This window comes from Schistosoma haematobium, chromosome 2 (assembly GCF_000699445.3).
Source record: "Schistosoma haematobium chromosome 2, whole genome shotgun sequence".
In the NCBI taxonomy this organism is placed as follows: Eukaryota; Metazoa; Platyhelminthes; class Trematoda; order Strigeidida; family Schistosomatidae; genus Schistosoma; species Schistosoma haematobium.
The window spans coordinates 42,214,501-42,232,580 of NC_067197.1; the positions used below are offsets into that span (position 1 = coordinate 42,214,501).

At 35.1% G+C, this 18,080-nt stretch overlaps 2 protein-coding genes across 2 annotated transcripts in view; one reads left to right on the forward strand and one right to left on the reverse strand.

Moving 5' to 3' along the window:
* The window catches only part of PRPS1 (Ribose-phosphate pyrophosphokinase 1), a 41,517-nt gene extending 36,885 nt beyond the window's left edge, over positions 1–4,632 (forward strand). Inside the window, exon 11 of the mRNA XM_012945947.3 lies at positions 442–4,632. The gene's annotated coding sequence lies outside the window, so the exon portion shown is untranslated. The remainder of the gene's footprint in view (positions 1–441) is intronic.
* Positions 4,633–11,901: 7,269 nt separating this feature from the next.
* On the reverse strand, positions 11,902–17,862 carry MS3_00006997 (uncharacterized protein). The gene is made up of 3 exons (XM_051215254.1): positions 17,056–17,862; positions 16,337–17,011; positions 11,902–12,199 (listed from the first exon to the last, which is right to left on the reverse strand). Exons 2-3 carry the CDS (start codon positions 16,829–16,831, stop codon positions 12,146–12,148), a joined length of 549 nt encoding a protein of 182 aa, XP_051068450.1. The 5' UTR covers positions 16,832–17,011; positions 17,056–17,862; the 3' UTR covers positions 11,902–12,145.
* Positions 17,863–18,080: the final 218 nt, after the last annotated feature.

The following is an 18,080-nucleotide window of genomic DNA, read 5'->3' on the forward strand; positions in this document are numbered from 1 at the left end:
TACTTGGTTTATATACAAACCAAACAGACCACATCATACTATAAAATAGAAAATAACATTTCTACAAGATCTAGCCAAAAGTGGCTGTGAGTGTGGAAGACTGTAATGAATAGACTGGGCTTAACTCAAGAACAGTAAACCGTATAATGATAGTCTATGGGTCAAAATAAAGCTCATAATAAGAGGAACACTAATATGAATAGTTCAGTTACTTAACAATCATACAATCAGAAATATATGTATAGTATTAGTCCATACATGCATCCCAACAGTTGTTACCATTCATTATCTTCATAGGGATTCAGCACATTTTAAAATAAGATTTAATGTGATAGAGAAAGTGTATCCGGTTTATTTAATTGATTGTTTTTCATTATCATTATTATTAAAATGTATCATTACAATGTACTTTAAATCAATTTGTTTATATTTTTATTAAAGGTATATCACAACTTGCTCTTATTATATCTGAACTACAACGTTTATCTACATTATATCATTGTACTATCTTAGTTACTAATCATGCACGATCTCAATTTATTAATTTTTTAAATAAACAACAATTTAATCGAAATTCATGTTCATTACCACCAACTTCAATTGGTTGCCTTGGTATCAATTGGTCATTAATACCGAATCATCGTGTTTTGTTTAAATGTTTAACACAATGGACAAACTCTCTATCTTGTAAAATTAAAGTCCAATTAGTAAATAATAATTTACATAAAATAAATAAACAAACAAATCATTGTAATAAACATCAATGTAATTCTGAAACAGTTTGGGAATTTATTGTGTAATGAATACTCCAACCTATATGAGAAGATGATATAAACAGGTACTGTCTATTTGTTATAACCATAAACTTGGTTGTTTGTTTATTTAACTTATTGACAATTTTGACCTTTGCTCTTTCATATTTTATCAAAAACTTCAACTTTTCTACTAATACTAATGAAAAACTCAATACTATTGTAATGTAAGCTACTTATATCGATATAAGTAGTATAAAACTAGAGTCAAAAATAGAATATACTTCATGTAGAAGACGGATGTTTACAAAAGGAACCATTAACTTTCAGACAATTGATTGATATTTTGCAAATCAAGTATTTACTATATAGTTCTCAGATTTTAGTAAGATATTCTGTGATTTTATATTCAATTACATTCAATTGCATCCACTCTTGTTCTCCTTCACTACACTGTCGATTAATTTGTTCCTTTGTTTCATTCACTGTTCAGTTTCGTGTTATGAACTAGTCGGACTAGGATAAATGTCAATGATATTTTCGAAATAAGAAAATTTGGTTCAGCGAAGACTTCTCTTTTCAGTGAATTCATTTTCAAAGCTGTACAATTGCAAATATATATATATATATATATACTTATTTTTACAGGATGATAATAATACTGATAATAAACGTCTGTCAGATATAATGACAGTGAGGTTAAATAAACAAAGGTAATAAAAAATGTTCTTTTAAAAACACTTACTTACTTACTTACGCCTGTTACTCCTCGTGAAGAAGCATAGGCCGCTCACCAGCATTCGCCATCCAACCCTGTCCTGGGCAATCCTTTCCAGCTCCTTCCTTTTAAAAACAAGGAGAGTTTAATAACCGTTTGATTTTATTAATAGCTCAAATATTCATCAAAAGATAGATAGGGAAATTATCATTGGGAAAGGATGGCTCAGCATGATAAGATATAATGTGTAACATCACATTGAATTAAAAAAGACAGAGGTACTGTTGAACAAAAAACACGTTGGGCTTAAAGAATATAATTTTGACTTTTCTATCCGTTCTATCACCTCCCCTTCTTTTCCAATTAATTACGCGTGAATATATTTTCGTACTCTCTGAGATGTCCGACTGGTTAGGTGATCGTGTTCCAGCTTCTTTTGAAAAACAATCTGTTCAACCTTCTGATTTTTATGCTTTTCTCCTTTGTTCAATGAATATATAATTCTCCCTCCCCCACGAAACAGTGTTGAATCTTCATGTACCCACGTTACAAACAATGTGACTTTATTGACCTGAGCTGTTTTATTACTGACGAGCACCATTATATATGTGAGTCGTGGTGTGTGGGTATACATAGAGATTGAAGGATCCTTTTGTGACCCCTGAACATTCTGGTTTCGCAATTACTTCTCAAACACTTGTTATGCCAAGGGATTCTATGTAACATACATGAGGTGTGAGAGCACACAACATCTGCTACAATGACATCTGAAATGTGATCAGAGTGTAACTTCATTCGAAACTAATGAATCATTAAGATAGTTAGCATCTGATATAACAGCATTAAAATTTGATCAGAAATCGATTCATTTGGAACATTGATCTAACAATGGTTTTAAATTTCACCAGAGGTGACTGGAGAATTAAAATGGTAAGAATCTAATAAAAGAGCATTTGAACATTGTTCAGAGTCAATAGTACTAAAGAATACGTTAACCTCTTCTTCAATCAAAAAACTATTCCTTATTACATCAGGAACTGTATCAGTTACTTCGTTAAATATGTCTATAATTTTTAAGTGCGATTTCGAACTTGATTGTTTGAGTACGTGTTCCTTCAATGCACTGATGATCATCAAATGAGATTGAATGAACATATCTTCATTGAACTGAAGGATTGATTTTACTTCTGTAACTGAAATTGTCATGTTCTTACACCAGTATACGTGTCGTTTGTTGTAACAGTGACTTGATAAATAAAAGCAGTAGTATATTTATAACTGAGGAAACAGGATTCGGGGTACGGTAAACTGACAACTGAGTTATAACTGGAACTAGACAGTTATATTAGAAGCTGAAACTTGTAAATTGACTCTGTCAGTGATTGTTATGGTTCTCTTCTTTCCAATATTTCCTTCGCCAATGATATGACTGCGTCCCTTATAGTGTTTCTCAATGCTTCAAGAAATCGAAACGATAACAGCTGCACAGTATTAAATATAACGTTTTCGGTATCCGTGACAATATTTGAAAGCACATACCAAATGCTAGATTAATCAATAGCGCTCATAGTTTTGAAAGACGATGAATAATTGACAAAAGAATCACCATCACCGTAATTCTGTACTCAGTTCTTAATGGAAAGGAAATATCAATAGTTACCATGTTCATGCCCTAAACATGATTGAACAAAACATTAACTACTGACTATTATTAAGTAGTTGAAATTATACACAACATAAGCTGAACAGAAGAGAAATGAAATCTGAAGCTTTAAAATAAAGTTGGTAGTACCCTCACAACTTTTCCTTACTCTGAACCCAGACATCCTTCAACCAAAACCACCTAGACACTGAAATAGTAGGTTATGCATTTCATGCAATCCTATCAACGAAGTACTTACGTGATTCTTAAATTTTCAAGGGTATTTGGTCGTTCTCTTTATCACACAATAAATCCTACTAGATACAGGTGTCTAGTACAGTCTACTTATTTTCATAGTTCAAAATGATACATCGTCTGATTCCTCTGATATTAAGATCAGTGTAGTCCTCCTGTACCAACCTGTTTCTACTAAAGGCTGACCTTGACAACTAGCATTTTAAATAGAAGTCACAATTTTGTGTCATAAGCAAATGCAAATATTCCGACTTATACTCTCTTCATTATGATGACTTATCTCTTTTGCTTGAATAATATCACACTTTCTGTCTTTCAAATTTTTACACCAAATACTTGACAGTTCCTGGTTACGGAATGTTATTTAGGTCCAATGAAGCTAACCGTGTCTATTTATTACCCTTGGTCATAACTCCCCTTGTCCTATGCAAACTGTATAAGATCATACGAATATATTTATAATTTGATAGATCTTATATATTTATTTTTGTGGTTGATGTCTAGTCCATTTTTAGTGATAAACGATGAATCAACATTAAGTGATACGAAGCCTTAGATTCGTGTAAGTCGAAATTCTTTGAAAGCTACAAGGTCAATACAATCGTTAATATAAGTATTTAGAACGTTCAAATGATGTTAGAGAATGTGAAGATGTTTCAGATAGCGGTGGAAAAGAGAAGATACAACCTGAATGAGATAGAAAGAAGTGAGACTTCAAGGACACCATCTAGACAAAAAGACTAACTTCAGGAGGGCTATAATTCTATTCTGATCATGAAGAATAAAATGTCCTACGTTTACAATTATTTGTACTGATATTGTTCGAAGAAGCACATAAAGCAATTATAGAGTGGGAAACCCATTTCACCAGCATCACGAATGGGATTCTTCACAAAGACCAGGAAGTAGTTATGATGAATATCATCCAGTGTTACACACTTAACGATGAGAGGAAAGGAAATGATTAAGACCAGTTTTATGAGAGACTAGTCCATCCTAAATAGATCCCCGAGAAAAGACCTGACCATTCTGATAAAAGACAAACGCAAGATTAATCACATATGAGTAGGCACTGAGTTCTTAAGGTTCACGGAAGACATGAACGAAAAGAGGAGACAATATAGTTTAAGACCATCACCTGACAATGGTCAAGCTAAAATTGAAACCAGAACAGCATTGGGCCATTAAAACAAACATCACTTCACTAGTTTAATACAGCTTTCCTTCGAGATGTCAACAGGCTCAGATAGTTTTCGATAGCTGCCATCAATAAGTTTCAAGGTTCACAAGATCATTTAGAAGAAGAAACAAATATGAAGAGCAACTGGAAAGGGATTATAAAAAAAATCGATTTCAGGGTACCAGGAAATGCTGTACTCCAACAAGCAGCAGGATAAAAAGTGGGCCTTTTTAGACAGCTTGGGCAAAACCGAAGAAAGGGAAAACAAGGAGACGGTGGTCAGAAACTGCCGAAAAAAAGCTGAAAAGCCTTAGAGACAACCTGAATATACAGAAACAAACAAGTGAAGAATAGCATTAGAGCTGAGGTCCTGAAATTTGTGGAGAACCTAGCAACTACATAGGAAAGTGTGGAAGAAGAGGAAATATGAGAAACCTGGCAAAAAGTCTAAAACTGATTGATTGGTCGGTCATAAGTAACCTATTCTTCTACATTCTCAAATACTTGATGATTTCTGATTGCTGAATATTATAAAGTGTACTAGTTTCTTAGAGTTTAATAACTTATGTCAAATTTCGACTTCTATAAAGATGTTATGCTATATTAAGTTACATAGATAAACTTCCTAGCCGTAATATACTTACTATCTGTGAATAATCTGTTCTGTAGAATCCTCAGTACCTGTTTCAGTGGTTGATTACATTCACCACTGATGATAGTTCCATTCTAAATTTTCATTTCAACTTTACTTCGGCTCCAAGACTGAAACACTGTTCAGTAAATAAACAAAAATATGTTAGTTAATTTGGTGAAGACTTGTATGTTTTAAATGTGACTTGTTTCAGGGATTGATATTAGCTAAAGAACTGATGGAAGCTGTGCGGTGATGAACAGCAGCTACCATGTCGGAGTTCAGTATTCTTCAATAATGTTCAGCAAAACGAGAAGCCTCAGATTTTGCAACGAGCTTAATAACATGAAGTTATAGAATGCAAATCCGATATTTCAGTACCCTAACGTCAATTAGTATATGATGTAGTACTATCATCAATCAATGTGATTGAGTGATCACTTTCATATCTAAATTGGCTAACTATAGAGTTCAGAAGATTACCTAGTAATGATGACGAATGAGAGTCACTTCATCAAATTAATGTTACTTTCCTGGGTTCGGTCTCAATTGGACTGTGGATACTGACTACCAGGTTGCCTCATAATACGAACACTGCCTTCTAAATCTCTATGATGATCCAGTTTATGTTAACTGTTGAAGAAAAAATCTCTGAACGTAAATATTTTCCCCTTAATTTGTTTCAACATCCCCATAGACTACTTCATAGATTACTTCATTCTATCTCTACTAACGACGTTCTGTCTTGATATGAATTGAATATATGTCAATATGTTAACCACGAAAAAAAATATTTGTTCTCTTGTGTTCCATTCCGTCACATTTACATCAGCAGTTCAGTTTTCTAAGTGACGAGATCGAGCAAATAACTTACAGAATGACTTCTACATCCCAGTTTATTTGACATATTTAACTGATTTAAACAATGCCGTTTTCTATGTATCTTTTCATCCCAATCTCAGATGTTTGTAGAGAGTACTAAGTGTTAAGTTTACTTTAATCGGCGTATCGAAAATCACTGCTTAATGACACAATCGACTTAAACTACACAGGTTCCCTATTGAGTGGTAACTGATGCCGTAATAGTTTAGTCGTCAGTTCTGATGACATTTTATCAATCAAGTTGTAATGTGATCACCACTTTAACTTACTCAACATCAAATTCACTATATTTGCACGATAAGTATTTGATTATGAAATGACTCGTATGTATACTTCTATCCAAAACTTCGCATTTCGATGGTGGTTCGCAAAAATAACACTCCAGAATAGTTTGAAAACTGTTATTATTGTGGTGGATCAATATAAAATCCTACTTAATATAAGTTTAGTGTCTATTAATATTGATTCGGAATGTGGATTTTCTGATTTAAAGAAACTAGTGCTTCCTTTACGATATTGAATGTTAGGAGTTCGATAAGTGTGAATACGAACATGGACACGATACTGATCTGTAAACTAAGAAACTTGATATTTCCACTTACGTATGATCATTGGTCATGTAGTTTCATTCTTGATTGATCTATGAAACATGAATCAGTCAGTCAGCCAGCAACAACGTAGAACTTCGTACGTACGTACATCAGTTCGAGTCGCCATACCACATTAGCACAGAGATTCAAATCCCATAGTGGTAGAGGTAGTAAAAGTATAAGCAGTAATCGGAAAGATTAAGGTTTGAAGATGTTATTCAAGGAGCATAATCTGTTAAAATAAATTTGGAAAGAAAATAAAGGATATGAAGAATTCAGAAGAGTGGAATTCGGGAGAACACAAGGAGTGGATGCACCTGCGCAATTGAAAACGAATTTGAACCATGTCATTCAACGTCTCTAATCATCGGCTGCTATCGTCTCGCGGATCCCAATCAAATAGTCTGCATCTACCGACATGGCTGAGTCCACTTGTCAGTGACTTGATGAATTTGTGTCATGTTTTGGTGTTGCCGCCCCTAGCTTTCTTCCATCCTACTCCTACACCATAAAGGGTCTCTCGAAAAAAAGTGCATCGTTTTGCTGTATTTCTGGGCAGAGAATATTTGGTCTTCACTAGGAATCAAATGCATTTCAATTTCTCGTTTAACGCTTGTTGTCTGCTCACTACGGTAAAAATCGAACTAATCGTTTTTCCAATGATTGGAAGTATAATTATTCTGTTGAATAGCTAATTAAAAAATTCTTCGATAAACGAATGGATCTCTTTTCAATCAATTTATTATCAAGCTTATATATATATATATATATATATATATATATATATATATATATATATATATATATATATATATATATATATATATATATATATATATATATATATATATATATATCTGGATTCCTTTAAGCAGAAAGAGAAACCTCATTCACTCTTTATGTCATCGGATATGTAGTACGGAATTCATTGACTAAGAACTCTCATTCCTCAGGAAAAGAACATTCAGTGTGGCAAAACTGCGAATAACGTTCAGTTGCAGGAAATTTTTTTCTTTATCCATAAAAGATAAGCTTCCACGTCTGGTCGACTCCATGTGAATCTACCAGTTCACCTACTCTTGTGGAACAAGAGCCAGCGCTCACTTTCAACTCCGATACAGGAACCCGCCTCAGTTTGTTTCTACAAGGGTGATAGGAAGACAGTTAGGAGTTCTATACTCGAACAGCTAATTGACTGTAATCATTCTAAGGATCCATAGTTTGATTTTAAGGTTGTATATATGATTCATTCAAATCTACTTAAATTTCTTCATATCTAACTCTTAAAAATAGCCTGAGTTCTTACCATCCATGAGCTGAAGCCAGAACTAGGCGTACAAAAGTAGTACGTTCTATCGCTATCGTTACCTTGGCCATTATTATTATTACTGCATTTCTCCGCTACTTATGTCTCATATACTCATTGTTTTATTCACAAATACTCATCATATCACTTTATTTATGTTTTACACCTCTATGACTTTTACTTACGCCTGTTACTCCTCGTGGAGGAGCCCACCAGCACTCTCCATCCAACCGTGTCCTGGGCAATGCTTTCCAGTTGTTGAAAGCCGAGATTCTATGACCATTAATTATTGTAACAAGAACATTTCAGCCATCTTACTATATTTACGTTATAATTTGTTACTAACTTACTAAGTCTGTTGTTACTATTCCTATTATGTAATGTAGTATCACAATTTTTTCGATCACGTCATTTCGGTTATTCCTTGTTCACATTTCCTCACGGAACTAGTACTTTAACAAAACGATTTTCATATATAAATATGATTGTACAGCTTGATAATAAATTGGTTAAAAAGAGATCCCTTCTCTAAATTTCGTATTTTTGAAATTTCAAATTGTTCATTAATATAGTGTTTTATTGTTAAGGGAAACAACCTAAACAAATACAAAAGACTTCATACCATTACCCTAATTATGACTAATCGTTATGTTTGTAGACAGATGAAATTATTGATTTGCATTATGGATTATTGGGTTGTCATAGTTACATGAGTTGATGTATAGTTAACTAAGTAAGTACCTAATAGAGAATAAATTCACGTAAATGTAAACACACCCAACACAGAAATTAACGTAGAGAGTTTACAGATTTACTTTAACCTTACAAATAACCTTATGAATAATAAACTAGAGGCAAATTAATAGTATTGTATTTAATAGTTGGATTCATGAATCGATTAAAGCTAGACTATCATGGAAAACCTAGAAGCATTGGATGGCTGTTTCTTCCCAATATAGGACTCCTCAGTAGTGCGCATCCACGATCCTGCACGTGGAACTCGTACCCAAGGCTTTCGGTTTCGCGCGTATTGCTGAGGAACACCACACTAGGACGATACGGCCGCTCAATGCTTCCAGGTTTTCCATGGTGATCTAACATCTTTGATTCATGATCTCAATCAAAAACTTAATCTCCATAGCTCTATACTGAGTAAGCCCAGGTGGAAAGTAAAAATACTAGTTATACCGTTTTATAAAACAACAGGATGAACTGTCTTAATCAAATACAAAATGTGATAGTAAAAGTGAATAGAGTCGATATAAACCAAGGAAAATCATATGGTGATTTCATCGTATAACATTGAGCCACATAGAATGAAGGTAGAATAAAAAAACCCAACTTGCAATGAAATGACTTTCAAAAGTAATTTAGGAGGTCTGATCACCAGTTTGTTTATAAATCAATCTATAACACTATTGTTAACATCATACGTATTTATTATTTACATAAACATTGATACAAGGAGGCACCAAATAGATATGCACCATATAAACCATTCGATTTGTATGGGGGCTGGGATACTGCCTGGGTGCTCAAACTGAAGTAGGTAGTTTTCTTAGGGGGCCATACTAGGAGCCTTCAACCTAAAGGTCTAATCCACAAGGCAGTGGAGCAACGCAAGGAAACGCAGTCTCATGGTAGCTGGTGACCAACAATCAGTTTATACTCCATTTGTTTCCTCAGGATACTGGAGCCCATGTGTTATGACTGTGGACTGCAGATTAGAGGGCAACGAATTATCGATCGGACCAGAGACGCGTAAACACGTAAGAACGGCCTAGAGTTCTTATTGGTCCCACTTCCCTGTCTAGCCCAGCCAGTTGAGTCCAGAACGTAAGTCTCAGCCTCTGAGGTATGAATCGTTATATTTCAAGCATACTCTGTTTATATACCAATCAAGCAGACCACATCGTACCATAAAATAGAAAATAACATTTCACACGTGAAATAAGTATTGAGCAGTAGGAAAATGACACGTGAAATAAATATTTACCAATAGGAAAATGATACCATCCCAAGTCCAAGAATAGCGTTAGACTTAACAGAATAATTTTTGGGATATTTTCCTGAATATCCCAACACCATGTGCACGATTTGTTTGGAATGAGGGTTTTCTAACTCCTGTAGGTGGATCCTCCATATCCGCCAACCTAGTTAATGCGCGAGACATTCGCTTTTCGTACTCTCAATTTCGTAAATAACACCAACACCACGAGAAGGCAGTAGTTGTATGCGCGTGACCACTTGAGAGCATTTGGAGAGGAGGAGCTGGCTCTCCCCACTCTTGACCGTACCTGGGCATTTGGGGGAACATCATATGTAAATAGTGCCTGTACAACATTTTACGAAGATGAAAACAATTCCTTGTGAAACAACTAGCCTTGTAAATACTATATATATACTTCTTAAAAGCAGATACTGTATATGCATAGTTGATCTTTTTACTCTAACTGTTTTTGTCCACGCAAAACGTAAGATTTTTACTTAGAGACAATCTTTACAGTATTAGCCCCCAAATGCCCTGGTACGGCCGAGAGTGGAGAAAGTCCGCTCTCCCTCTCGAAATGCTCTCACATGGCCACGCGTATATAGCCTCTGCCAATGAAGTCCTACTCACTACCTTCTCGTGGCGGGGATGTTGTTTACGAAAATGAGAAGACGAAAACCGAATGTCTGGCGCTTTAACCGGATTCCAAATCAATGGTGCACATGGGCTCCAGTATCCTGAAGGAACAAATGGCGTATGAACCAATCGTTGGTCACCGGCTACCATGGAACTGCATCTCTTCACGATGCTTCATTGCCTTGTGGATCAGACCTTCAGGTCGAAGGCTCGGGGTGTGACCCTCTAAGAAAACCACCTACTTCGGTTTGGGCACCTGGGCAGTATCGCAGCCCTCACACATATCGAATGAGATTTGTGTGGCGCACATGTATTTGGTGCCTCCTTGTACCAATATCTATGTGTTAAAATAATAATAAATAATGATAATAATTTACAGTATTAAGAATGAAGAGAATATGCAGTACACTACTTGTTCAAAACGTGTTTAAGTGAAATAGCAGTGGATACACTGGAATCACTGAAGTATGTAAGTATTGGGTGAGACACTAATTTATGAACAACCTTTGAGCGACGTTAAAGTGACCTTGAAAGTGTCCACCTAATAACTGAGACTAAATGAGTGTTATGATTCAGTGTGAGGAATCATAATTATGGTTTACAGTTGATGGTTAAGGATTAGGAACTAGATTTCCGATTTTCATCACGAACTGACATCAGCTATAATGCCAAACTTCTATTTAGCCAAATGAATAAATTTCGCGCCAAAATCCGAAACCTTTTATCCCCGAATCTGGTTCGTACATAAATTATAGTTTCGCGATAAAAAACCTACTGAAGCCGTGATTTAATGAATTACGTCAATCAAAATGTAAAAGAATTTCTAGATTTAATTTCACTTGTATCTTCCCATGGTTATTTAGGATTGCGATTGATCAGTCGCTCGTTGGTATATGTGCATACTGTGTGGATTACCCCGATATAGCCTTACGCCGCAAGTTTTTTAAACAAACATAGATAGTGGTTAACAGTGAAATCCAGTTTGACGCTCGTTTCGTATTATTTGATACTCGTCACCCGGATATACCTGCATCTCAGAGTTGATGTTCACTCTGGGGATCGAACGCTGTACCATTCGCAAGTGGATATCAGAACTCAGTGGCTAAGTGGATAACGCGATAGTGTTTGAAGTGAACGGTACTGAGATCGAGTCCCGGAGTGAACATCAACTCTGAGATGCAGGTACATACGGCTGACGAGTCTCAAATAGGACGAAACGCGCGTCGGACTGGATTCCACTACTAGCCACTATCCATCTTTGCATATAATTTCTAGATTTTATCAAAGTTAATAACAGAAATAACATGTAAGCATAATGATGTATGTACAAGAAACTGAATCACCACGGTTACAGTAATATAAGAAAAAATAGATATAAAGAATGAATACACCATTTTTGTAAATTCTTACATCTGTAATGTTTTGATAAATAAGGTTCACCTTGATAATGTTTTACATTGAATGTATTAATGACTGTAGGTTACAAAATGTTTAAATGAAATTCACAAAAAGATCAAATGCTGAATGAGATTAGTTTATCCAGTGGATTTCTCTCTTGGTTTATTAACTGTATCTGGATGAGTTTTGTAATCCAATTGAACTTCGTGCTAATTCTGCCTGGAATAATGTAAAGAACAGTTTGAGAGAGAGGTTACGACATAATACAACCATAGATATTATAAATACTTCTGTATTGATAAACATGTATATATATGCACACTGCTGAGGAATCTCATAATAGGACGAAACGGCCGTTCAGTGCTTCCAGGTTTTCCATGATAGTCTGACCTCCATTAACTCATGAATTCAACCATTAAAATATATATGTATATATGGGTCATATTAATTAATGCTCCCTATAGCTAAGTCAATATCATCATGTAAATAGTACAAAAATAATATGAACTAAATAGTTCCATACTGCGAGACTATAATTTGTGAACGAACCAATCAGATTTAAGGATAACAAGTCTTGGATTTTGATGTGAAATTCCTTCATCCATTCAGTTAAATAACGTTTTGGCATTTTAGCTGATATTAGTTCGTAATGAAAATTATAAATCTAATGACCAACCTTAACCATCAGTTGTAAATCATAATCCTTATTTTTCACCTTGCTTTATAACCATTATTGAGCTCCAGTAATAAATGGACATTCTCAAGGTTACTCTAGCGTCGGTCAAAGCTCCTCCATAAATTATAGTCTCACAATCCGCACAGGATGTACATACGTCAACATAAGACTGATCAACTGCAGCCCTAAACAACAGTGGGAAGATACAAGTAAAACAACACCAAGTGAATTTAAACTTCACCCCATTGAACAAGCAGGTGGCTATCAGCATTTAGTAGCTAAAAGGATAACGCGATGGCGTTCGAAGAGAACATCAACTTTGAGATGCAGGTACATCCAACTGGCGAGTCTCAAATAGGACGAAACGCTCGTCAAACTGGATTCCACGGCTATCCTCTATCCATGTTTGCTGAATATAAATTAGTGTTATAAAGAATGTAGACTAGGTTAAAGTAAACGAATTACGACAATATGAACTTATGAAATTCGCACAAACTTATCGAGTGTTTCGTCCAGCAAAGTTATCTGAACTTCTTCAGGATAATAATCAAAATTGTCATTAAACGGAATAATTCAGAAGAATTATTTGAACATATAAACAGAGTTTCGGAGAACATTAAGCCGACAAAGGAATTAGAGTCAAGTGATCATAAACTAGCGTTTCTTGATCGTTTGTTTGAACGAGGACATGATGATAATAAGTTGAAAATAAATGTATTCAGATAATCAACACATTCTGAGAGATACTTAGATTATACTTCAGCTCATGCGTTTTGTATGAAACTCACAGTTGTAATAAATTTAATTAACAGAAGCAATAATCTCGTTACAGATAAAGAAGACCAACAGGTTGAATTGAATAGAGTTTTGTCCATGCTTAGGGATAACAATTACCCCAAAGAGTTTTTAAAGAAGATTATTAGAAATGAAAAACTAGAATGTCCACCGTGGTCATCCCATACTGTAATGAAACATCGGATGAAATCAAGAGGATTCTAAACAAACAAGTTATAAGGGTGTAGTTTCAGGAGTGTGACACCATAAGATTGGCATTAGGAAAGGTCCCCAAAGGAAGAACAACAGAATGTTGTCTATAAGATCAACTGTCATCGATTGTAATGCAGCTTACGTGGGAGAAACATCCGGACAGTTGAATGTAAGGTTGAAGGAATACAAACAGTGTTTGAAAAATATTTCCAAATCTTCGGTTGACTTAAAGAAACTTGAGAATAAGTCGGTGATAGCGTTACATGCATTGGAAACAGAATACAAGATCAATTTCGAAAGGACCAAAATACTTCAGAAGGGTTTTAACACTCATAAGGGAAGATTGATAGCAGACGCACAAGAACAGCCTGGGCCATAAGGATAGTATTTAAGTAGCAAATATTTGTTAATAAGTAACTGGATTCCTCCTCTATCCAATCTTTTCATTTCACATACATTGTTATTATAGCAATACACAATTATGTATTTAATGATTCTCATTTTACATACACATCATTGATTCAAAAACAATTTTTCAACCTTCAACTTGTACTTTTATTCTTTCTTCATATAACAACAAATGTAACACCGATTATCAACTATTAATAACTCAATCTTGCACACACACACACACACATAAATCATTTAGTCATTGTGAACTTTTCGCATGTAACCAACATCCAAATATGGTTGGATTAGCACAGCATAGATTTGATTGTTGAACGCTATATATATTTCTTTGATGATCTTGATTTCGATTATTACCCTGAAGAAGTCCAGACAAGTTTGATGGACGAAATGTTGGAATTATTTTAAATTTCAATCACTGAGATTACTTCAAATATAATGACTTATATATACCCAGGGACCAGTTTTTGTCAAACTATTCGTTCTAATATTGACGAATATTCGTATGAATAATGACAATAATAGTAAATAATAATATCTAAGATAAATTCACTTGGTATTGTTTGTTTGAATCTTCCTGTTGTTTACTTGAATATTCCCATTCATGTTTAGAACTGCAATTGATCAGTCTCGTGTTGGCATATGTGCATATTGCCTTAGTTCACAAACATCATAAGCAAAGAGGATAGTGGCTAGTAGTGGAATCCCGTTTGACGGGTGTTTTGTTCTGTTTGGGACTCGTCAGCTGTATATACCTGCATCTCAGAGTTGATGGTCACTCTGGGACTGATCAATCGCAGTACTAAATAACAGAGGGAATATACAAATAAGCAACACAAAGTGAATCTAAAACGTCAACCCATTGCAGAAGCAGGTGTCTTTCAGAACTCAGTAGCTAAATGGATAACGTGATGGCGTTTGAAGCGAACGGCATTGAGTTCGAGTCCCGGAGTGGACATGAACTCTGAGATGCAGGTACACTGTCCATCTATGAATATCTAAGATAGACTCAAGTTATTGAATTTCAATTACATTAAATCTTGAAACGTCCAAATTATATATTTCTAATCATTGGGATATCACAAAAATATATATAAGAGGAAAGGTTACCTATACACTTCTGAAATTACATAATCCCATAATTAGGATAAACGTTGATAAGATTGACTCTCAAGTTGTTTAAGGTGTTATGGATAATTGAACGTATTGTTTATGTACCAGAAGTTGTGTTTGCTTTTTGGTGAGACTGTAATTTATGAACGACCTTTAAGCGACTTTAGACTGACCTTGAGAGTGTTCAGCTAATAACAAGGACGAAATGAATGCCATAAACCTGTGTGAGGACTTTGAATTATGATTTACAGTTGATGGTTAAGGTTCGGAATTAGATTTAGAGTTTTCATTACGAACTGACATCAACTATAATGACAAAACTCTATTTAACCAACTAGATGAGTGGATTTCGCGCCAAAATCCGAGACCTGTTATCTTATACCTGATTCGTTCATCCATAAAGATTCAGATAGCTATTAATTAGGAGATTCAAAGTTCGATAATTTTCAACAAACAATTACTTAGACTAGAGATTATAACAAATAATTGATTTACACTGACTACGACCCGCTTGCAGGTAAATGAGCTAGAATCCAGTTGCTAACCATCTTAGTATTTAGCCCTAGCAAGTTAACATTTCATTTTTTTATTATTATTATTATTACATATCTTTCTCTGATCATGTGAGTGTGAACAGTAATATATCCCCTGTTGTTAAAATGCATTATAGTGTTAACATGTGTGATTGAAATCTTATTCGTTTCAGCTAATCAACATATGCCCACTATTGATTGGCTTCAAGAGGTATTTCCTGGAGTTCTTTTGAGAAGCAGTGACCAGTGAAGTTCAACCGGGTCTGTTGTGAGATAGCAACTCACTGATGACCATGATGGATGTGTCGCTCAATTTCATGGATTAGTTGAAGTTAGACATTAACACAGTTGGATGCCGGCCATCTCACTAGTCTAGAGGTTAAGCGTTCACGAGCGAGATCGATAGGTCCCGAGTTCGAATCTCACGAGGTGGGACTGTGGATGCGCTGTGGTGAGGAGTCCCGCAATAAGACGAAACGGTCGTCCAGTGCTTCCAGGTTTTCCATCGTGGTCTACCTTCAATTGACTTATGATCTCAACTACTAAAATTTATTATTACTTTTTATTAGTAACTGAACAAAACTATCTTGCTTTGATGATTTAAAAGACAACAGTTAAAAACAAAATTAACAGAATTACCTGGTGTTGTCTGTAAGCTATTCGTTCTTTGGCAAGGTAATTCAATGATAACTGTTCAACATAATCAGTTATTTTATGCCTAGCTATACATATGAAGTAGATCATGAATATAAGTGGTATAATTGTGAGGCCTAATAGTAATGGACCAATAGTTTGACCACGGTTAATTGTGTAAAATTCCATGCCGATTACGTAATGCAGTATGGTTAAAATTATCCCAATAAGTAATAATATGATACTGAATATAGCTAGAATAGTAGCCATAAAACAGCCACATCTTGCTGGACCATTGATTAACGGATCAGGTGACCATACACAACAATCGCTATGTACACCGTCATTATAAATAACATGGCATGAGTTTCTGTTCATTGATGTAGCTAAATGATATAATTGATGCGGTCGAATCACTTTCTGTTCTTCTAATGGAATTTCGGTAGTTTTCAATAACTCTTCAGGTTTACTGAGTGGAAGTAGATTATTCCGTGTTTTCATGAAATACAAGTTCTGAAATCCGAAAAAGTCACTAAATGTTGAAATTTATAGAAACCATTCATTGAGTAACATCATACACTTAGTTCTCTTTATCATCTTGAAAATGAGTAAGAACAATGAATCGAACAGAATAACATGAGTTTATTATATCTCGCTAGGTTCTTATCAACTGATTACAACCTAAAATAAATTAAAATCAATATTATCGTAAAGGTTTTACATACTTATAACAGCAAACATGGATATGTATCATCATAATGAAGTACTGAGATCAAAGACATCTAAAGAGTAGTGCAAATTAATGTAATAAACGCGTGAAGATTCTGGATGGTCCAATGAAGTAACAAGGAGTCATAGAGCTAGAGTAATTCATTGATAATGTGATGAAGTAGTTGAAAATAACTCCACCTGTAAATCTTCTAGGATTAATGTCGGTTCCAAGCTCGGGTGAATGAGCAGGATTGAGTGTGGGTTTGGCAACTCCACCTCGTAGAAAACAACCCTGCCAAAAGAACGTGAACCGGATTAAACGAATTCAATCATTTAAACTCTGTCCTGTGAGTTGAAGGAATAATTATAACGCTTCATGATGAAAGCTACGAGGCTGATGCCTCTTCTAACTACCAAAGCAACGATTAACATTGTATTGGGGACGATAGATCCCCAAACTCATATTTTTAAATTTTATCGCATCGATCAACTTATTGACGGAGAAGCTTTTGACGATGTAAAAACCTTTACATTTCTGGGCAGCAACATTGACGAACACTGTGGATCAGAAGCGGATGTAAAGGCGCGGATTAGCAAAGGAAGAGCAGTATATCTACAACTGAAGAACGTCTGGAACTCAAAACAACTGTAAACTAACACCAAAGTCAGAATTTTCAACACAAATGTCAAGACAGTTCTACTGTATGGAGCAGAAACTTGAAGAGCTACGGAAGATATCATCCAGAAGATACAAGTGTTTATTAACAGCTGTCTACGCAAAACACTTCGGATCCGTTGACCAGACATTATCAGCAACAACCTACTGTGGGGAGAACAAACCAGATCACAGCGGAGGAAGAAATCAGGAGAAGCTCTGGAAGTGGATGGGTTACACATTGAGGAAAGCACCCAAGTGCGTTACAAGGTGAGACCTCAAGACCGAAGAACACATTGATATATGGAATGTCTGGACAATGTGGAAGACTCAGAGGACAGTTGATAGACTCGAATCTTTTGGGGTCATTAGTCGACAGTCAAA